The sequence below is a fragment of the Saxophila tyrrhenica genome, assembly GCF_035928015.1.
Source record: "Saxophila tyrrhenica strain CCFEE 5935 chromosome Unknown scaffold_4, whole genome shotgun sequence".
In the NCBI taxonomy this organism is placed as follows: domain Eukaryota; kingdom Fungi; phylum Ascomycota; class Dothideomycetes; order Mycosphaerellales; family Extremaceae; genus Saxophila; species Saxophila tyrrhenica.
Genome location: NW_027041736.1, coordinates 1,234,830 through 1,255,721, shown reverse-complemented (window position 1 = coordinate 1,255,721; position 20,892 = coordinate 1,234,830). Strand labels below are relative to the sequence as shown.

At 56.5% G+C, this 20,892-nt stretch overlaps 8 protein-coding genes across 8 annotated transcripts; 5 read left to right on the top strand and 3 right to left on the bottom strand.

Annotated features, from left to right (window-relative positions):
• Nucleotides 1-225: 225 nt before the first annotated feature.
• On the top strand, nt 226-1,206 carry LTR77_003158 (uncharacterized protein; the record flags this gene model as incomplete). The annotated part of the gene is made up of 3 exons (XM_064800415.1): nt 226-400; nt 456-493; nt 559-1,206. 3 exons carry the CDS (start codon nt 226-228, stop codon nt 1,204-1,206), a joined length of 861 nt encoding a protein of 286 aa, XP_064661754.1.
• A 1,674-nt stretch (nt 1,207-2,880) lies between these two features.
• Nucleotides 2,881-5,076, top strand: LTR77_003157 (uncharacterized protein; the record flags this gene model as incomplete). The annotated part of the gene is made up of 7 exons (XM_064800414.1): nt 2,881-3,039; nt 3,095-3,474; nt 3,527-3,919; nt 3,977-4,221; nt 4,273-4,430; nt 4,486-4,879; nt 4,931-5,076. 7 exons carry the CDS (start codon nt 2,881-2,883, stop codon nt 5,074-5,076), a joined length of 1,875 nt encoding a protein of 624 aa, XP_064661753.1.
• Nucleotides 5,077-5,186: 110 nt separating this feature from the next.
• On the bottom strand, nt 5,187-5,945 carry LTR77_003156 (uncharacterized protein; the record flags this gene model as incomplete). Its single annotated transcript, XM_064800413.1, has 2 exons — nt 5,187-5,237; nt 5,271-5,945. The coding sequence occupies 2 exons, from the start codon at nt 5,943-5,945 to the stop codon at nt 5,187-5,189; spliced, it is 726 nt and encodes a 241-aa protein (XP_064661752.1).
• A 367-nt stretch (nt 5,946-6,312) lies between these two features.
• Nucleotides 6,313-7,685, bottom strand: LTR77_003155 (uncharacterized protein; the record flags this gene model as incomplete). The annotated part of the gene is made up of 2 exons (XM_064800412.1): nt 6,313-6,357; nt 6,420-7,685. 2 exons carry the CDS (start codon nt 7,683-7,685, stop codon nt 6,313-6,315), a joined length of 1,311 nt encoding a protein of 436 aa, XP_064661751.1.
• Nucleotides 7,686-8,652: 967 nt separating this feature from the next.
• Nucleotides 8,653-10,171, top strand: LTR77_003154 (uncharacterized protein; the record flags this gene model as incomplete). Its single annotated transcript, XM_064800411.1, has 5 exons — nt 8,653-9,318; nt 9,380-9,516; nt 9,582-9,859; nt 9,927-10,066; nt 10,133-10,171. The coding sequence occupies 5 exons, from the start codon at nt 8,653-8,655 to the stop codon at nt 10,169-10,171; spliced, it is 1,260 nt and encodes a 419-aa protein (XP_064661750.1).
• Nucleotides 10,172-11,264: 1,093 nt separating this feature from the next.
• Nucleotides 11,265-14,156, top strand: SPT23 (SPT3 Dosage dependent suppressor of Ty-induced promoter mutations-like protein; the record flags this gene model as incomplete). Its single annotated transcript, XM_064800410.1, has 1 exon — nt 11,265-14,156. One exon carries the CDS (start codon nt 11,265-11,267, stop codon nt 14,154-14,156), a length of 2,892 nt encoding a protein of 963 aa, XP_064661749.1.
• Nucleotides 14,157-17,251: 3,095 nt separating this feature from the next.
• On the top strand, nt 17,252-19,179 carry VEL1 (velum formation- protein; the record flags this gene model as incomplete). The annotated part of the gene is made up of 2 exons (XM_064800409.1): nt 17,252-17,405; nt 17,462-19,179. 2 exons carry the CDS (start codon nt 17,252-17,254, stop codon nt 19,177-19,179), a joined length of 1,872 nt encoding a protein of 623 aa, XP_064661748.1.
• A 679-nt stretch (nt 19,180-19,858) lies between these two features.
• On the bottom strand, nt 19,859-20,677 carry LTR77_003151 (uncharacterized protein; the record flags this gene model as incomplete). The annotated part of the gene is made up of 2 exons (XM_064800408.1): nt 19,859-20,594; nt 20,646-20,677. 2 exons carry the CDS (start codon nt 20,675-20,677, stop codon nt 19,859-19,861), a joined length of 768 nt encoding a protein of 255 aa, XP_064661747.1.
• Between the last annotated feature and the right edge of the window lie 215 nt (nt 20,678-20,892).

Genomic DNA, 20,892 nt, shown 5'->3' with positions numbered 1-20,892 from the left:
CAACGACCTAGATAAGTACCGAGTGTGTTCCTCTGTTGTTTCCTTCGTCTGGCATAGCAGTACCTTCCTTTGCGTTCAACTCCTTTTCACCGACCACCACCGGCAGCCTTGCACGAGCCTCCAGCAGAGAGCACCCCCAGCATACCGATCTTCAATCAACCAAGCATTCGGTACAATCATCAGGGCTGTCCGCCCGGCTGAGACCTCCAGCAAAATCCTCTCACAATGTCGGACGATGCGAGCGCTGGCGAGTTCGACTTCAAGCTTTACAGATACACACCCTCTCTGGCCGGAGCGATCATCTCGGTGATAGTGTTTGGTGTACTGAGCGGACTTCACCTCTGGAAATTGATTCGACATCGAGCCATATATTTCACGCCTTTCTTGATCGGCGGTATATGTACGTCTCCTGCACCCTGGCCGCCATGGTGTGATACTGACAGATGTGGTACTAGTCGAAACCATTGGCTACATCGGCAGAATATTGTCACACGTGAGTCTTTCCTGGAAACACGATTAATGATATATCATGGAACGCTCGCTGACGGACACGAAAAGTACGACAAAGAATCGCTCAGCGGCTTCATCATCCAAGCTATCCTCATCCTCGTGGCCCCAGCCCTCTTCGCCGCGTCCATCTACATGATCCTCGGCCGCATCATTCGCACCATTCACGCCGAGCACCTCTCCCTCATCCCCATTAATTGGGTCACGCGCATCTTCGTCATTGGCGACGTCTTCTCCTTCACCCTGCAAGCGGGAGGCGGGGGCATACAGTCCGGCGGAACCCTGGACATGTTCAACCTGGGCGAGAAGATCATTGTCGCCGGGCTGTTCATGCAGATCTTCATCTTTGGCTTCTTCGTGGTAACGGCTCTGCTTTTCCACATGCGCATCGCGAAACGGCCAACCGCAACTGCTGCCCAGGGTGCGGTGCACTGGAAGCGGCATTTGTACGTTTTGTACACAACAAGCGCACTTATCCTGGTCCGAAGCATTTTCCGAGTGGTGGAGTACCTGCAGGGCAACGACGGCTATCTCATATCGCATGAGGTGTTCCTGTACATCTTCGACATGCTACTGATGGCGTCAGTCATGGTGATTTTCTTTGTGTTCTACGTAGGCGACCTGGAGCCGAAGAAGAGGAAGGACGTGCGGGACTCTGGCGAGCTGGAATTGAATCATCGACAAGGACAGTGGTCTTGAAAGATTGCTCTTGACAACCACACCACCATACAGAATTCCAGCACGCTGTACCGAAGCAATCAGGGCGAGGTCCGGCTACAGATCACAGCAGACTAGTTAGCAGGGGTTGCTTTATACTACTGTGGGCCGCTTGAGCGTTGTATGTCTGCCCAGCTCTCTGGTTTCGGGTCCGCATATGGGCACGATACTTCATCGAGGATCTTGCTGGGCCGGGGCGCAGAAGCACAACGATGCTCGCATCGATTGAGGTTTCATATGTGGCAAGCGAATTTGCAAATGATATGGATGGAGGGGCGCTGTGTAGCAAGCGCGAGATGTTGCACCCGAGTGAAGGAGGCTTTGGGGTGTTTGATATCTTCTGTGCCTCTGATGATAGATAGCGGCTGATAGAATAGAGACAGCTCATGTGGAGACTTTTATTTACAGACTAATCATGACTTTGTTACATTTATTGTATCCTACATATAGCAACGACACTCACACCTCTCGACAAGCCAATGTAATATATGTAGAGTATTGGCAATATCAGTAGCACTGAGCTCGAGACCAATCCAATATTGGTGGGGTGGTCTCTCACGTGCTCACTCAAGGACTTTATTCTGCTCCACCCCAGCTGGACGTCCGAGGATCTACCATTAGGACCGAGATGATGACGAGGTGAACGACGCACACACACGCGAACGCGCCATGCGCGCAAGAGGCGTTGTAAACGTGTGGAATCTGCGCGTGAGCATGAGAACGCGAGAGAATCCGGGGTTCCCGACTGCCCTTCTTCCCGCCCACCACCAAGACAACCAACAGCCAAAATCCATCGCCGAGTCCTTGGTTGTTCCCCTCCCCAAAGGCTTTTCATGTGGGCACGTTGGGCGATTCTTCGACCTCTTGGACTTCTTCGCGGTGCTTCTAGCCGACCGACGAGAGTCAAGCGTGCCTTTGAGACCTCGAGACCGTTCGGTGTTTGTCATGCTTTCAACGTGTTGGGGAGTCAAGGGGTGGCAACCGATACTAGGTGGAGCGGTGGAGAGGTTCTCGCTCGCCCCCAAAAGACCCATGGTCCATAGGACGGTCACATGTTGGCGGAGCCCAGGTGCCGCGCGGGACTTGGCAATTTCTGGTCGCTGACATACCTTAGCGGAGATTGATGGACCGAGAAGGATTCGACCAGGCAATGCAACTTCATTTCAGCCTTGCAGGATGACGTCGACGCGGCCGCCGGAATGGGCTGCAGAGTATGAAGTAGTATGTTACTATGGATTTGTAGTAACGGCGTTACTTGCGGTAGGACTTGTAGCCTTAGAACCTACAACGAGTCAACAGAAACGAGGGAACAGGTGAGGGCTGGGATGCATCGTGCGACAAACCGCGCTGGCCCTTGCTCCCGACGATGCGTAGGAGGTGCCGATCCATGCGATCCGCTCTCCACATAACTCCCGCTAGGGCATGCTCTCGTGCACGTCATTTGATAAGAGCCCTCTTCTAACTCTGCTCGGTTCCACCGGGCGGCGGCAGGGTGTGAGCAGGGTCCCCACCTCGACCAGCTCTGGGCTAGCATGATTGACCTCCAGGAATCCCCAATACTTAAGCTCCACGTGCCCCGACTCCAACTGGGGAAGCCTTGGACCTCTCGACTTTCACTTTCCACCAAGATTGCTTGTGGGAACGGCTTCATTCACCATGTCTGACAAGAACTCCGACGACCTGCACGACCTGCACGATGAGAAGGGCGTCACCAAGGATGCCACCGAGCCCTACAAGCCCACCGACACCGAGCTGGCCGATGCCAACAACCGTCGAGGCTCGGTCGCGCTCAACATTGTCGAGAACCCGTTGAAGGTATGGTAAGAGACTCCGCGAGCTTGGACGACGACTAACGTTTCTTCTTCGAAAGCGTGTCTCGAGGGAACAAGCCGTGGCAGAAGCTCACGCGTTCGCCCACATGCACGACTTGGCCGAACACGCGGATCTGCTCGGTCGCGCTGCTCTTGTTGCGCGTGATCCGGAGAACTTCGACGATGTCCACGAGTTGACCTCGGACGAGCGCGAGGCTCTGGCCTACGAGGCCGACCACAAGTGGTCCGGCCCATTCATGCTCTGGTACTCCATCCTTCTGTGCGCTGTTGGCGCGGCCACTCAAGGGTGGGATCAGACTGGTTCCAACGGTGCCAACCTGTCCTTCCCAGACGCGCTCCACATCAACAGTGGATCTGCAAGGGACGAATGGCTTGTTGGTCTTATCAACGCCATCATTTTTCTGACGGCCGGACTTATGTAAGTTTTGCAATAGTCATCCCTACCGTCGCAGACTGACCATGATGTACAGTGGCGCTTTCATTGTCGACCCGCTCAATAAATACTTGGGTCGTCGGGGTGAGATCTTCTTGACCGGCCTGTGTCTCACTGCCACCCCCATCGGCTCTGGATTTGCGCAAACATGGCAAGGTTTGTTCGCCGCGCGATTTATAATGGGCATCGGCATCGGAGCAAAAAACGCTACGGTTCCAATCTACTCTGCTGAGATGGCTCCTCACCGCATCAGAGGTGCCCTCGTCATGTTCTGGCAGCTCTGGGTCGTCATAGGCATCTTCCTCGGATTCTGCGCCAACGTCATCGTCAAGGATACTGGAAGTATTTCGTGGCGTCTTCAGCTTGGCTCGGCCTTCATCCCGTCTTTCATCCTGGCCTGTGGTATCTACTTCTGCCCCGAGTCGCCAAGGTAACCTGCTTCACCTACTGCGTCCGACGCCCTGTCTGCATCGCTAACATGACCCAGGTGGCTCATGAAGCACGGCAAGATTGCCAAAGGCTTTCGATCCATGTGCAGGTTGAGGCACCACAACATCATCGGAGCCAGGGACTACTACTACTCGTTCGTCATCTATCAGGAAGAACTGAAGTTGTCCGCCAATTCCACCTACTTCACCCGTCTTTGGGACTGTTTCTCCGTGCCTCGCATCAGGCGCGCAAACTACGGTGCCTCCACTGTCATGATTGGTCAGCAGATGTGCGGTATCAACAGTAGGTCACAGCAGAAACTCGACGAACACGCTCGACGCTAACGAAGCTCAGTCATCTCTTTCTACAGCTCGACCATTTTCGAGCAGGCCGGTTACTCGTCAACGAAAGCTCTGTACGCTTCCCTGGGCTACGGCGCCATTCAAGTGCTGTCCACGATCCCTACGCTGTTCCTCATCGACAGCAAGGGCAGGCGAACGTTGGTCCTGGCCGTAAGTGATTACACTATTCCTGCCCGTGAACTCAACTAACAACAGAACGACGCAGACCTTCCCTCTCATGGCCCTCTTCCTGCTCTGCGCCGGACTCAGCTCAGATCCCATCGTTGACCCAAAGACGGCATCCAAGGCTCTACGTATCGGTCCCGTAGTACTCTTCGTCTACCTCTTCACCATCTGCTACGGACTTGGAGAAGGACCGATTGCATTCCAGTACTCTGCTGAGGTCTTCCCGACTATTCAGCGTGAGCAGGGCATGGCTTGGGCTGTGTGCATCAACAACACGTTCGCCGGTGTTCTCAGCTTGACCTTCCCGCGCATGTCGACAGTGATGACGCCAGCCGGAGCGTTTGGCTTCTATGCTGGCCTCAATCTGATTGCCTGGGGCATGATGTTCTGCTTCGTCCGCGAGACCAAGCAATTGACACTGGAGGAGCTGGACCGTAAGTTGCACTCCCTCTCACTACTCCTGTGCTTCGCTAACGTACCTGCAGAGGTCTTCTCCGTCCCAACCAAGACGTTCTTGCACCACGAATCGACAAAGATGGTCCCGTGGTGGTTCAAGACCAAGGTCTTCCGCATGAAGGGCATCGAAAGGCCGCCGCCGATCATCGAGAAGGCCGACTACAAGCAGAACTAGGTCGGATCATCCACTTGCAACGCAGGTCGTCCACTGCTACAGCTTTCGGCTGTACACAGGCCGCTGCGTACACTAGACAATCTATGAGAGCATCTAGATAATACGTCCATCTACCGTATCTTGTCCTTGCCCTCACTCGACCCGTCACGCAGACTCCTAGTCTTCGCACGAGACGATCGTCTCGTAGCACTTACCGCTTTCACAACTCTCGTCGGTGTGGCGCTCGACACCGCTTTCGTCGGCTTCACAGAAGCACTCCCACTAGGACCCACCCCAACACCACCACCCACCACCCCATCCTCTGCCCTCCCCTGCTTCAACCCCTCAACAATGCCCCCAATCCTCCTCCTCCTCCCCACCTCCGTCTTCAACGCCCCCAATCTCTGGCACAACACATACCTCTCCCCCCTCCCCAACTCCTCCCACCCCGCCCTCGCCTCCTCATCCCCCTCAATCGCAGCCCGCAACTCCCCATCAACCACCATACCCGCTTGCCCCGCATACGCCCTCTCCCACCTCCCATCCGCTTTCGCCTTCTCCACCTCCAGCAACCCTCTCGCCGTCATCCGCCCTTCTGCTTCCAGACGCGCGATGTGGGCGACGTTGCGCTGCGACCAGGAACTCGTTTTCGTACGAGGAGTGAAGCGGTGGTAGTAGGTGGAGGCGTCGTTGCGGCGGGCTTGGCCGTCGATCCAGCCGTGGCAGAGCGCTTCGTCCAGGGCGAGGGCGTAGGTGAGGGAAGTGGGAGTTGTCACGCCCTTTTTGGCCAGGGTGAGCCAGACGCCGACAGAAGTTTCGGCTTCGCGGAAGAGCCATTGGGACCATGTTGTGGCGTTGGCTACTGTGAGGACGGGGAGCTCTTTGGGCATATTGGATGGAGGGGTGTTGTGGTGAGTGACTATGCTGGTGATGGCATGACCCAAATGCCGTTAAATGTGTTGGATTTACTGGGCCGTTGTCTGGCGATCTATCCAGACGTCGTTTCGTCGTTGCGTTCGGGATGAAGAGGGAGTGAAGTCAGACTAAGGTGCGTGTAGGTTTATGAGGCGCAGGCCAGGCAGCCGACCATGCACTCCCACTTGAACATCAGGAGAGCGTATCTGGGTAGATTTGCACTCCAACTTTCAATGGCACAGATGGTCCTCACTTTAACTACCTGAGGTACGACAAAGTGGTAGACGTCGAAATACAGCTATAGATACGACCTACCGCCACACCCTTAGCACGACCGTGCGCCTATAACTTCGACATACCCTGCAAATCAGGCTCCCTCTTCGGTCCCTGTACGCAGCATTAGCAACTCACTCCTCATGTTCAGACGAAGGCAGAGCAGTGAGACTCACCATAAACCCAAACAAATACCCAGCAACCTTCCTCATCTGAATCTCCTCACTCCCCTCGGTAATCCTATACCGCCTATGATGCCGCCAAATATGCTCAAAGGAACAATGCCGACTATATCCCCACCCGCCATGGACCTGGATCGCCCGGTCCGCGGCCTCGGTGCACAGCCGGTTACCCCAGTAGTTACACATGCTGATCTTATCCCCCAGCTTCGACTCGACCTCGACGTGCGGCATGCGGTCCATGTCCGCCGCGGTCTTGCGGATCAGGAGACGCAGCATCTCGCACTGCGTCGCCAGCTCGACGAGCGGGAATTGGATCGCTTGGTTCGTCGCCAGAGGTTTGCCGAAAGGACGACGTTGACGGGCGTACTTTACGCTTTCGTTAACGCAGTAGCACGCCGCTCCAAGCGAAGAGGCGGCTTGACGGATGCGGTTCTCGTGCACGAAGGCTTGGGCGAGGGCGAGGCCTTCGTTTTCCTTGCCGAGGATGGCGTCGGCGGGTACCTTGACGTTCTTGAGCGAGATGGTAGCGTGATCGGTGGGCATGTTGAGGGTCCATTGGTAGGATTCGATTTTGAAGCCGGGGGAGTTGGTGGGGACCACGAAGCAGGTGATGCCTTTTGCGTCGCCGTTCTTGCCGCTCGAGCGTGCGAACAGGAACGAATGCGTCGCTTTGTGGGCGCCCGTCTGCCACATCTTGCCGCCGTTGATCACCCAGCTTCCATCACTCTGCTTCTCTGCCCGGGTGTCCATGTGCGTGGCATCGCTGCCATGTCCCGGCTCCGTCAAGCCGAACATCACCCTCGTCCTCCCCTCCAAGCTCCCATGCGCAAAGTCCCGCTTCTGCTGTTCCGTCCCAAAGTGCTGCACCATGATCACCGTCGGGAAGTTGCCAACAATACTATGCTCGTTCTGCAAATCATTGAACAGCCCCAGCCCTTTGGTCGCCAGATGTTCCCGGATCACCGCCATCCACAGGTTGGCGCCTCGACCGGAGTCTTCGTTCTGCCCGCCGAACTCGCGGGGGAGGGAGAAGCGGTAGAAGCCAGCCTTGTCGGCCATTTTCTTGCACTGGGTCAGGAGATCTTCCCATTCTTCGCGGGGCAGGCCGCCATTGTCCCAGTCGGTGCGGGCGTGTTCGCGGCGGTGGTCGAAGAAGCGGTCGTTGTCGTTGGAGCGTTGGAGGGGGGTGACCTCGTCTTCGATGAACTTGTCGAGACGGCCCAGGTAGTTTTGGAGGTCGGCGGGGATGTCGAAGTTCATGGTGGTGATGAATCTAACAGAGCGACAAATGGAAAGACGATGTTTACTTACGCTTCATTGACAGTGAGAAGAGGCATTGGAGAATGGGAGTGTAGATATATGCTGTTGTGGTTGTAGACTGCCTTGGCCGGGCACCGAGGCAAGCATTGGAGAGAGCAGAGGTGAGATTGCGGAGTAGAATGGAGATGGCGAGTCAGGTCCATCTAATACAGCTCTTGATCCCCTTCGACTGCTGTAGATGGCGATAACTGTCGATGAAATGGAAGCTACTGGTGTTGTTTTCGCGACTCCGTATCCTCTCCAGGGAGGACTCGACGTTGTGGAAGCGAAGTACAATATCGCAAACTCTTCCCACGTCGCACGTGTAGGGCTGTCAAGCTTGACCTGCGTCGTCTGTCTCTCACCAGTCTAAGGTACATTGTACGCTCAAACCAGTATAGCTCACATCAAGATCCACCAGCCGAGTCGCGGAGTACCTTACACCATCTGCGAGACTCCAGCTCTCTCATAACGTCGTGCCTACATGTACTCGATGTACTCTGAGCAACTTGCTGGCTCGTGTCGTCTGCGATCGCCCGTGTGAAAGCCATCAAGGCGCTTCCCGACATGGACGACCTGAAAGTTTCCACCTCAGCCAGCCTCTCTCTGGTCCCGCGGGACTCTCTTCATCGCAGCTCGAAGCACCTTGTTCCCCAATTGGGTGCCAGCAATAGGCTGAATTCCTGCAATCCCGTATTTGCATACCTTGGGAACGATGTGGCAGCTGAGCATCTTCCAATGTAGCACACTCGGCTTGCTGGGGCCCTGCACAGGATGTATTCTTCAGCAGCCAAAGTGCCAGTCCAGCCATCTAGATGGATGGCAGACAGGATGGCTTCAGCTGAAGAAGATGCGCGGGTGAGTCGAGCTGCAGATCTATTGGGAAATACTGCATCTCCCATACTCCTCAGCCAGCCCTCGGGCAGTCATGATGGAGGTCAAGTATGGGAATGACACACACACCAACTCATTCTCATCGCAAGATCTGAAAAGCCTCTATAAGAACGCTCATCATTCCCCTTCATCGTTCTTCAGGTCTTACAAGCACTACATCCTCCATTGCGGCAACATTCTCCGATCCAGTTCTTCAGGTCTTACAAGCACTACATCCTCCATTGCCTCAACATTCTCCGATCCAGTACCCAGCCATGGCGACAACGGCAAGTACAGCTCTATCCACGAACACTCGCGTGAGACTGACATGACCGCACCGCAGAACGGCCCCGCCCTCTTGATCTACCGAAGCAACAACGACGAATGGTTCGCCGCCGTGGCCAACACGAGCACCAAATACGCCTTCACCGACTACAACGGGGTCGTCTACTTCTCGCGCGCCATGTCCATCGGCATGCCCGAGGACGTGGACGCCATCATCCAGGCGGGTCTGGTCTTCAAGGGGAGCGACTTGGACGCTCCCGCCATTGTGGCCGATCTGCTCCAGACGACGAGCTCGGTGTCTTACGAGGCTGTTGTCATCTACGTGGTGCCTGAGGAAGGCGCGTTCCTGGGGGAGTTCATGGTCGAGGCGGGAGAGGCGCTGTTGGTGCTTGTGGGTATGGCTTTCAGGGCGCAGGCGATGGGGAATGATGATGAAGTACGTGCCGTTCGCATGCCTTCTCCCCTTGATGGAGGACGCTCTCTCTGATACGAAACAGACTGTGAACCCTTTGTTGGCGACGGACGAGGGTCCCAACCAGAGCGCTTCACCGTTGGACGCCATGAAGACGTCGATGATGCGGATGCCCGTGCGAAACCGGCGCATTAGAACCATGGCCGATAGCCCCGATTTCAGGTAAGCATAACAGGCCTCGAAGAGGACGGCATAAGATCCCAGAAAGATGCTAAATGAAGCCCCAGCATCGTTTGCTCCAATCTCCTCAACGGCGCGGTCCAGGCGGATTTCAACCTGATCGGCAAAAGCTGGCCAGACAATTCCTGGCCGGTGCGCCTGATTACCACGCCCAGCGCCAAGCTAGCCTCCAATGGTCGCGAGACGCTGTCGTGGTTGCAACACTTGAGCGATATCGCCCTCGGACCATACGACGCCTTCCTCATCTGGCAGAACGCTCGCACGGGTACGTGGTTCGGCGTGATGAACCATGTGCCGTTGCAGGAGTATCATGCCGGCAATGCTCGTAAGTGCGCTCTGTTGGAGTCCTGCATCTCCTTACGACCCACCATGCTTTGCTGATACGGTCCCAGCAAGCTATAAAGTCTCTTGGTCCGGCGGCGGGAACAACCAGGCGGAATGGATCTGGCCGGTCTCCGACACAAGTTCTTCGTGGACCTTCCCAAAAGAGCTGGGGTACAAGGTCCGCGTCGATCCAACGGCGGGTGGGCAGGTGAGTGAAGCTGCATCCGGAGTGATTCATTCTGCCAGATGTTCGACCTTACTGACGACGATGTAGAGCCTATTGCTGAGTGTGACTGTTTCGGCGCTGGACTGAGCGTATGTCCGAGAGACCCGCCAGTGGTTCTGTGAATATGTATCTCTCCGGGCCAACTTGTTGGCAGTCAGGTGGTCAGGAAGAGCGAAATGGCCAGAAGCGATCTTAGATGCCCACTATCACAGAGTAGGACGATAGGACGAAGCGTTTGCCTTGACCTCTATACTCTCAATCTCTTCCGAAGGCTGTTATTTGTGATCTCCTCTGCAGAATTGGAAGGCGATGCTCTTTTGATTATTCGCTACTTTGTGTGTACTCATGGGCAGGGCCCGAGCATGTGCAAGCGAATACCGTTGTTTGCCGATATCCCCCGATGGTCTTATTGTTGTTGTTATTGTTCGACAACGAAGAGAGGTCGTTACGAAGGTCATCACCGTAGCCAGTCGTTAGCGCGATTATAGTAAACAGACAAAGCATCTGATAACGGCTTGAATTTGTAGTTGTACGTGTAGTTGTAGTTGTTCTTCCGCCGTCTTCCACCTCGCACGTGCAGGGCTGTCAAGAGCTTGATCTACAAGTTGGCCCGTGCGGCTTCCCCACACGATCACGCACTGGGCGTGGCAGCCGCGACTCGAAGTGCCTCCGCTGTGCATGCAAGACGCCGGCAAAGAGCTCTCCAAAGCAACCTCACCCACTGGCTGTGACGTTCGTTGACCACCACCTCCGCTTCGATACTTGCTGCTTGTACTCCCGGCCACTCCCCGGCACTCGTATTTCCACCCAGTGCTACCTCCGCCACCGCTGCCGATTCTTCTCCTTCTTGGCACCAACTTCCTGCTCCACCACCTCCAGCCTGGAACCGCTCTCGCCTCGCCCAGGGTCTGCGCATCAACCACGCGACTGGCATCTATCCCTCTCCCTTCCACCCTTCCGGCGTCGCATTGCCATTCTCAACACCACATAAGAGCCGGCTGAGGGATGCTGCCGTCAGAGAGAGGCTGATCTCCGACGGTGCCGCCGGCGGAAGAGGTGCGATATTCCACTTGAACTACCAGTACAACCCACGCGCAACCTTCGCTCTCCACTGCTACCGCACCGAAACATCCTGCCAGCCGCTCGTTACGACGCACTGCATCTGCCGTGAGCTCGAATCATGGACGGGCGCAACTTGTCCTTCGGCGGGGACGGCATCGACTGGAGCGACCCGGCCTTCAGCTCGGCGGAATTCCAGGACTCGCTGGTCGCTGAGTCGCCATGGGGTAACAGCGCTCTGAACGACTTCACCAACCTTGCCGACTACAGCGATAGCCCTGGGTTTGGTCTTCGCACCCCTTCCAAGTCCGGCCCTGATGCTATGGCGGTTGCAGGCGCACAGCAGGCTCCCCCAACCCTCCAGCAGATGCCGACAGAATCGAGTCAAGACTCCTCGTCAGACTCCTCCAGCAGAAGGAAGCGCAAGTCCGCCTCAGACTCTCCCATGCCGGACGGCTCTGCGGCGGACTCTAAGATGCAGGATACAGCGTCGCCGGGCCCAAGCAGCTATCAGACCACACCGGTATATGAGCAGAGTTATGGACGGCGTATGCCGAATCTGGCCATCGAGCAAAGCATATCTGACAACGGCGACGACATGTTCAACTTTAATAGCACGGCTTCCAGCCCAAATCTACCGCGGGACTTTAACCAACAGATGACACTGAACGCCAACATGGCTATTCGAAGGGCACCAGGAGCTCCGCCGCACATTCAAGAATCACCAGCCACCATCAATCCGGGCATGTTCACCGTAGGGCCATCACGAGATCAGTCACCAGCAGCTAATAACGTCATGTTTGGCACTGCATCTCCCAACGCAATATTTTCTACACCTTCTTCTGACAGCAATGACTTCGCCGTCAACACAAATTGGAATGCCAACATAAATCAGAATCCTGCCTGGCCATCGGAGTTCAACAATCAGTTTGCCTCCCCTGGTCTTGCTTTTACGCCTTCTCCAGTCGCAAACGGCGGCACGCCATCAGTGGCCACTCGTGCAGTTGCGCCTCGCAATGGCCGATCTCCTCTACACGTCGCGCCCATCTCTACCAAATCTAGGGTCGAGACTCAGATCAATGTTGTCATGACATTGGAGAAGCCACAGCCAGGCTTTGATCATCTGCATCTACCACTGCACACTATCGCCAAGTCGAAACTACTCGCCAAGGAAGACTATGACAAGTCAAAGGTGCTGGAACTGCATACCATGCTTGTGTGCACCAGCGCAATGCACAACGCCACTATGAAAGAGAAAGCCCTCAGACGAGCTGCGGCGCAAGATAACGCCGACATCCAAAGGAAAGCGGAGATGCATCGAGAGGAAGACCTCAACAGAGTCGAGATCAAAGGCGAGGATGACGAAGACAGACCTGCGAATGGTGGCGAGGTGAAGATATGCACCAACTGCATACAGCGTGAGCGGAAGCGGGCAGGCCGCAAGAAGTTGAAGAAAGAAGAGGAGCAGCAGCATTGGGAGCGGTACGAGACGGAGAGAGTGGTGGTGTTCAATTCGAATGAATACCTCCCATTCAAGCCGGCCGAGCAAATGCAGCAGCCGCAGCCGCAGCGGGATGGTGCAGTCGTGCAGGATGAGGCGTACGTGCCACCCGAAGGTGCGATTTCAGTCCAAGCACAGATGCGTATCGCCTGTTACTGTCGGCATCAGAGCGAGAAGGAAGGCTTTCAGGTCATCTTCACCATGAAGGATCAGCACGGGACTGTTGTCGCCCAGCAGATCTCTGATTCCATCCTCATTACCGATGATCACAAGACGCACCCACCTCAGCTTACAACAATGTCGAGCGAATTGTTGTACAACCACCCGCAACTGTCCCAAAACGGACTCCAAACGTCTTACTCCATGGTGGACCTTCAACCTCACTCACAGCCATTCACCTCCTCGCGCTCTGCTGGAAACCTGCAAGCGTTGGGCTACAGCCAACAACCGCAGTTCAACCCGCATAGCCATGTTCATCAGCTGCCGAACAATGGCTACGCCTCGCAGGCGACGTCCGCGACCATGACACCCACCTCCTTGTCGCGACCCGGCTCTCCCTCAAGTGCTGGCCAAGTAGGACCGAACAAGAAGCGCAAGTCGTCGAGCTTCCACAAGAGGCTACCGAGCGGCTTGCAGATGACGCCCCGTGTCGATACGAATCAGCCGTCGTCGGCCAATGCTTTATCTGGAGTGACCATGTCCTCAAACTTCTCACCCACAGGTACAGGCTTCGCCCAGAACGACCCATCGTTCATGACCATTCCAAACAACGCCGCTCCCGCCCAGTACTTCGGTAGCAATCCGTCGACACCGGCGAATGAGCACCCCGGTTTCGCCTTTGGTGCACACCATCAGCTAGAAATGAGCCGACCACACAACAACGCAGCATACTTCTCCCACCCTTCTTCAGCTGTGCCCAGCCGGTCCAACTCGCCTGTCCTCCAACACGGCCGCAACCTATCCGGCTACGCCCCGGGACGAGCACCTCTCCAAGCGGCCAACAGCCAGCTCAATCGCACTACGCAACAATTCTACGGCGGCCTACCAGCAGCCAGCCCAGCAGAAGAAGACGAGCCTCCCCGCCCCGTCATTACCAAAATCACTCCCAACTCCGGCCCGTCCATCGGCGGCACCGAAGTCAGCGTCTTCGGCTACAACTTCACCCAAGCCACCAGCATCATGTTCGGCGACATCGTCGCCCCGACGACCTTCTACGGCGAGCAGTGCCTCCTCGTCGGCAGCCCTCCGGGTCACGGCCAAGTGCGCGTCCGCATCGCCAACGCGCACGCCCCTCGGCATTCGCAATTCATGGCGAGCCAGATGCAGAGCCACGTCTTCACGTACGTGGAAGGGGACCGCCAGGCCATGGAGCTGGCGCTGCAGTATCTGAGTCAGCGCGAGACGGGCGATGCGGGGCGCTGGGTGCAGTGGACGAACGAGCTGGCGCATCAGTTGACCGGGACCAATATTTCGGGCGCGGGGATGCAGGGGCAGGGGTACGGGGGTGGGTGAAAGCACTGCGAGCTATGGATTTGGGTGGCCATGATGCTTTGTAATGCTTTGACCGCGAGGACTGTGCAGCCAGCCATGGATCTCTTCGCCGAACGACCCGCTGCTCTTGAGCCACGAGAGTCAGTGTGCATTCAAACCCGCGTCTTCGGCGTGATCTGAGGAGCCGAACAAGGCCGGAAATTCCATCCTTATGGCTTGCAGTATGCGCTGCAACGCCGATCACTGCACTCTCTGGCTTCCACGGCAGCTCGCAGGCTCTTCCTTTTCTTGTACTCATACCTTTCCTCCACACTCACGCGCGTTGCTTGCTCTGCCGGCACGTGCGCTGGAATACACACTTTTACGAAGTGGACGACGGCGTTCTACGGATGGATCTTTCAGATGGGTCGGGTCGGGTTGGGTTTGGCTACTCGGTAGCTCCAATGGATGGCGTTTGCATAGATGGGGGGGGGGGCTTGGCTTCGGGTTTCGCGGCGAGGTGTACATGGCTACGACACGATCACGAAGCTTGGCTTGCTTTTTTTTTTTCCCGCGACAGGGCTGAGGAAGGCACAACAGGACGAAGCAACGTGCCGGGAAGCATAGGCAGTTCAAAGGCGTAAAAAGTTGCTGTCTTCTGCTTCACGGGAAGTGGGAGCATGGGTTGAGTTCGTAATTATTGCATTCTATGTTCTTTGATTCAAACTTCTTCGCTACTGAAGTGTGGCGGTATGAATGAGTTGCTATCATGTTCACCCTGTGACATTGGCGGAGCTCTGCTTGTGGCTTCGTAGGCTTGGACGAAGGGCATCCGAGGAAGCCGTGGTCAAGTGTGCTTCTTACGCCTCTTCATGACGATGTGGAAGGTTTCTCAATCAGCGGCTTGACGCCCAAGATCGTACAAGATGTAGACGCTCGGGCGATGGCTGCTCTCCCGGCCAACGTGTGGTTTGAGCAGTCGACCAACAAGCCATACGACCCTGTCGTCTCTCGCAGCCACGAGACATCCAGCTTCCAGAAGGCCTTCTCAAGATCAGCCTACTTTTCTTCTCACACTCCTCACAGCAGCAGCAAAGCAGTCACTCGAGATGGTCATCAGTCAAAGCGTGCCTTACTCCACAACAGCCGTTCCACAACGTCTTCCCGCTCGGTCACGCCCGTCCTGCCGTGCAACCCACTCCTTACAACGGCCGAACATGCACGACTCCACTTTCGACCAAGCCAGAGGGTAACCGAGCTTTTTGCCTCCGCCACGACGGCCATTGGGCCCAAAGGCTGTCGCGGGCGTGCGAAGGCGAAGTAGAAAGGCGGGCGGTACACGCACGAGTACGGGAAAGGCAAGAGGGAAGGGGGGGGGGAGCGTGGAAGCGGAGGGGGGTTTTTTTTTTTTGACAGGTCTCGGAGCCGTGGTTTGGTGCTTCTCATCACATTCGTTTGGTTTGGCGGGTTTGTCAGAGGGTTTTTGGGTACTTGTGAAAAGGGACAGATCGCAATTGTGCATGCATGCATGTCTGGTACAAATGCCGTCTCCGAACCATGGCGCGAGTGAGGACTGCTGAGCGCCACACGAGATCTTGTCTCGGGGGAGACGACGGTTCTGGAGATCAGGCGGGCGCTCTGCTTCGTCGGAGCAGAGGACTGAGCCTGGTTTTGCTGCAAGCCACGAGGGCACGTTTTCTAGAGTGGAATGGGTATGCAGGAGCGTTTTGTTCGTGTTCGTGTTCGCCCGAGCTGCTACTGCTGCTGCGCGGTGAGAATCTGCTTCGTGCATATTTTCACGGCTTCGTGCGACCGTTCTGAAGGGGGGAGAGAGATTTTTCCCGTGCATGTGCGATTGCTGGGAGTGCCTCGGGTTGCTCAAAGATGTAAAACTTCCGACTGGTTCAGCATGCTCCTTGAGCATCCCAGGGTGCTGGTAACGCCAGGGAAGATGGCTTAAACGAGCGGACGATCGTGAGCTCGGTTAGAGGACACAATCTGTGCGATAGGCGGGCTGGTCCTGCGCCGCGACCGATCGGACGGAGCAGAGCGGCAGGATGAAGGAGGGAGGGGCGTGTGGTTGTTATGATTGTGGTGGCATGAGAAGAAGAGGAGATGAGAGCATGTTGGAGCGTTGTGGTGGTTGTTGCAGACTGCTACCACTTTTCGCCGTTGGACAATGCGATCATCCCGGTAGCCTCCAGGCGGGCCGTAAGTTGTCAGTGCGTTGGGTTGGGCGCTCGGTGGACGCTCGCTTCGGTATTGGTCTTGTCCTCCTAGACCGGGTTGGGAGGGCGATCATACTATGCGACTTTGTGGTGAGCACACCTCGGCTTGAAGACCTCTTGAACATGCGGTTGTTGTAAACTGCCGATGTGGAGCTGTATAGTATATTGGAAGTGTCGTTATCATTATCATCGTCGAGGTGTAGGGATGGCGATGGCTTCGGGGCAGGGAAGCGAGTGGGCACGCCTCTCCACAGCCGTGTGCAGAGCTAGAGCGTTGCGGGCCTAGCGTGAACGAGGATGCGCTCCGTCTGTCTGTTCGGCGGGAGGTGTGCTTCTCATCTCTCTCTCTCTGATACAACCACTCCCTCGCCCATTCGTCGGGCCTGCGTGTATACCGTGGGTAGACGACGGCGACCACCATTTCTACCACTCTTTGTATACGCTACCAGACGAGTCTGATCTCACCCAGAGATCCGCTCAGCCCGACAAGGCCCGCCCGATTTTCCAGCTCCAGCCCTGAATCGCGGGCTTCCGAACCTGCTTCTCTCTCGTCTCATCTCACTGCGACGAGCGCACTTCAACGCCGCGACAGCACCACTGCTCCGCCCCGGCGCCGCATTCTTACCAGGCTGCATTTCTCTTCCACCCAGCGGCGCGTAACTTGGCAGCTCCTGGGACCGCACCGTGTACGTATTGCTTCATCCCTTGCGCCCTCGCCAACTGCGCGGGCCAATCCTACGTTCCGCGCGCCTGGTAGCTTGCACCGAGACCAACACACTGGATTGCAGCGTGCAGGTCATATAACCTCGAGCATGCTGCCATGTTTTGTATACTTCTGCAAGATCATTGACTGACTGCGATACAGCTGTACTCTGCATCTGCCTGTGCTGCTTGGCGTAGTGATTCACCATGGAGTCGAGAGAAGGTCCCGGCCTGAAGGCCGTCGCGAACGAGACTCAAAGCTTCGCATCGAGGACCACTAGAGAGGGCAAGAAGTATTCGTATGAGTTGTTGGTGCTTCAGCAGCCTACTCGTGCCAGGGCTTGTGGAGCTGGAGCGAAGTGTACGTGACTCTTTCATGAAGCCACTCGGAATTGGTATACTAACGTCCTGCTGCAGCCTCAGCCGACCGTCGACCAGTAGACCCGCCGCCGATTGTGCGACTCAAAATCTTCGAGGTGGACGACCAGTCGAAGAACGATGTTACCTTCGGTATGAACGCAAACTACTTCTTGTTTGCCACGCTGGAACAAGCTCGAGTCATGGCCAATGGCCGTGTGGGCTCGCAAGACCAGAAAGGCTTGACTGTCCTGACCGGCACACCTGTCGCGGGCATGGTCTGTTTGGAACGCCCTGATCCGGCCGGCTACTTCATCTTTCCGGATCTTTCTGTACGCCACGAAGGATATTACCGGCTCAGCTTCAGTCTGTATGAGGAGTTGAGGGAGGCCAAGGACGAGGACCAGGGCGAGGAGGTTCCACGGACCAACGGCAACGACGGATCGCATGTTACCCACAGGCTGGAAGTCAAGTCCAAACCCTTCCAAGTGTACAGCGCAAAGAAGTTCCCGGGTCTTACCGAGAGCACGTCGCTGAGTCGTACGGTCGCTGAGCAGGGCTGCCGCGTGCGCATCAGAAGGGATGTACGTATGCGCAAGCGTGAGGGCAAGAGTGGGAAGGACTGGGAAGGCTATGAGGATGAGACTGCAGACGCCAGGGCACGCATGTCTGCTACGCCCGAAGCAGCCGGTTATGCAGCGCATGGATTTGATCCCGTACCACGACCGCGGTCCAACAGCAATACGAGTCACCACTCGATAGCGCCGTCGCTTACCCTCTCACGACGACCTTCGCAGCAAGAGATGAGCCAAGGTTATCACCCCACTGCATATGGCACGGCGCCGCACACACCACAATCGGCGTACCCTCAGACGTCACCTTATGGTGCCTCGCCGGCCTCGTCGTACGCTCAAGCTCCCTTCGTGCAGCAACCCTCTTCAATGCAGCCGCCTCCACCTCAGTACCAACATCCATCATACCAGCAGCAACCTCCCATGTCTCAAGCAGCGCCTCCACAGCACGGATACTATTCACACGGGTCCGCGGCACCTCCTCCTCCACCGGTTACATCGTACAGCCCGTACCCGCCTCCACCGCCGACTTACGAATCGCAAGAGCAGCAGCATCACCGGATGAGTATGGAATACAACCATCCACAACATGACCACCACCGGTTCTCTTCACAATTCACGGCGCCACTTCCGCCGCCCGCTGTCCAGCCGAGCTATGCACCACCCTCACAGTCCAACTACTATGCACCCCCACCACCACAACATCAACCGTCATACTCCACTCCACAGAGAAGTAACAGTATCGGCCACAAGCCTCTACCTCTCGAGCCGGTCCAGCCGCCAACACGGACCACTGGAGCCTCCACGCCCACCTCTGCGCGTGCCTTCTATCCAGAGAACCGTTCTGAGAAGTTGCCACCTATTGCCAGCCTCAACCACAACATGCACGGCAGCAAACTCGAGCCCGCTGCGCCCATCTCCACCGCCCCTCACAGCGGCTACCAAGCAACGTCCGCTGGTTCTCGGCTAGACTCGCACAAGCGCGGCTACGGAGAAGTCTTTCGTGAACAACACCAACCACTGCGGTATGGCGCGCGGCCGAGCGAATCTGGCAACATCTACTATCCCACCCCGACCGAGGTAGATGACAACGACAGCACTGGCGGCAGCTACGAAGACTCTCAGCGCTATGCCAACTACCGGCGAGCCGATGGGCGTTCGGGACACCGTTATCTCCAACAGCCGGAGGACGAGGTTCACGCATGACTACAATCGAAGACAATGCCTCGCTTCCATTAGAGGCTCAGCGCATCTCGGGTCTTGGTTAAAGAGCTTTGATTTCGGGCGGGTGATGTGAAAGCAGAGCATGGCGTTGTTGGTTATGGGTGCTTTTGGTCCCTGCAATAGATGGGTGCGGTGAACTCTCGACGTTAGGGATGGGGCCTCGGTTTCACAGGCTATCTCGGCGAAGCGACGGTGTTCTAATGCTGGGTTGGTGAAACTGTGGTGCTTTTGGGTTTGGAGATCGAATTCGGTTCTCGCTTGTTACGACAGCTTACGACTTATTCTAGGGTTGAGGATGGGGATAGGGGGGGAGGAGAATAGGTTGGTAGATCAATTCATTCGAACCGGACAACGCTATGCTCTGATTTTCCATGATGGTAGGGAGCTTTGTTAGGCTCAGTACCGATGCCTTGGCTCATGCTTGCGACTAGCAGAGCTCGGAAGATGTGGTATCCTGGCTGCTGGGTCTGCGTTCTTAGCACTCTTGCTCGACGACGGCATCTTTTCCAAACGCCTCAATTTCCCGGCTGCCGCCCTCGCCCATCTGCAGGGGAATGATCGGAAGCTCGGCTTTCCGCTCGTATAGGACGCCTTACGCACCAAGCAAGCAATGACCGACCTTCAATCAGCGACACCGACTCATCTGCTATAGTCACCCACCTCACCTCGGTGGCGGCCTTGGAGGCCCAAAAACCACCTTCCCCTTCACCTCCCCAATCCCACACCCAAGCACCTCCGCCAGCCGAGGAGCAAACCTCCTGGCTTTGCCCGCCATACTTACGGGCGTAACCCCATCCCCATCCGCATCCGCAATCCTCGCATCGCCCCCATGCTCAACAAACCACCGCAGCGTCTCCACAGCCTTACCCTCCATACCGCTGCCGGGCCGCACCATGACGATGTCGTGCGCAGCCATGCAGCCGAAGCGGTTCCCCGTGTTTATCTCCCCTCCACCGTCAAGAAGGAGCTGCGCATAGGCCGGCTCGCTGTAGGGTTTCGTGCTAACGGCGTGCATCAGGGCCGTGGTGCCTGACATGTCCGCCCCGTTACCCTGACGCCAGAGGCGACGAGGAAGCAGGCGATGGAGAGGTAGTTTTCGCGCGCGCTGGCGAGCGTGGAGGTAGAGGAACATGAGGGTCACGTTGTAGACCGGTACGGCTGTGGGACCCCAGCGGAGGGCGAAGAGTTCGTCCGCGGCTGCTGCGTCGGAGGTGGTCGCTGCGCGGGAGGAGAAGTCTGAGCGGAGTTTGCCCGGGTTGCTGGCTTTGAGGAGGCGGCCGTAGGGGGCATTGAGACCGGTTTCGAGGTCGAGGGATTTGGATGTGCAGAACGTGCATAGGGCCTGGCTGTCCATGCCGGAGAGGACATCGTGGGAGTTCTTGAGGTCTTCTAGGGTCCTGGGATGGGTTATTGAACTGTGTCCGTAGTGGGAGCGTTGTTGAATTTACCTGTTGGAACGGGGCTTGAGTCTGGTTGCCATCTTGTGCTCCCCTATGGACCTGTCAAGGTCATCGCTGCGACTGATGCGGTTGGTCTACAAGGGGCGACATTATATACTCATGGAAGCAGTGTGTTCGTTGCCTGGGTGACTTGGACAGTCTTTTACACGTACTCGCCATACTTAACTTCATTTCTCACATGATTCGCCCAATGAGGCAGTTACGCTGAATTGCGTTCACATCACGCATACGCCCA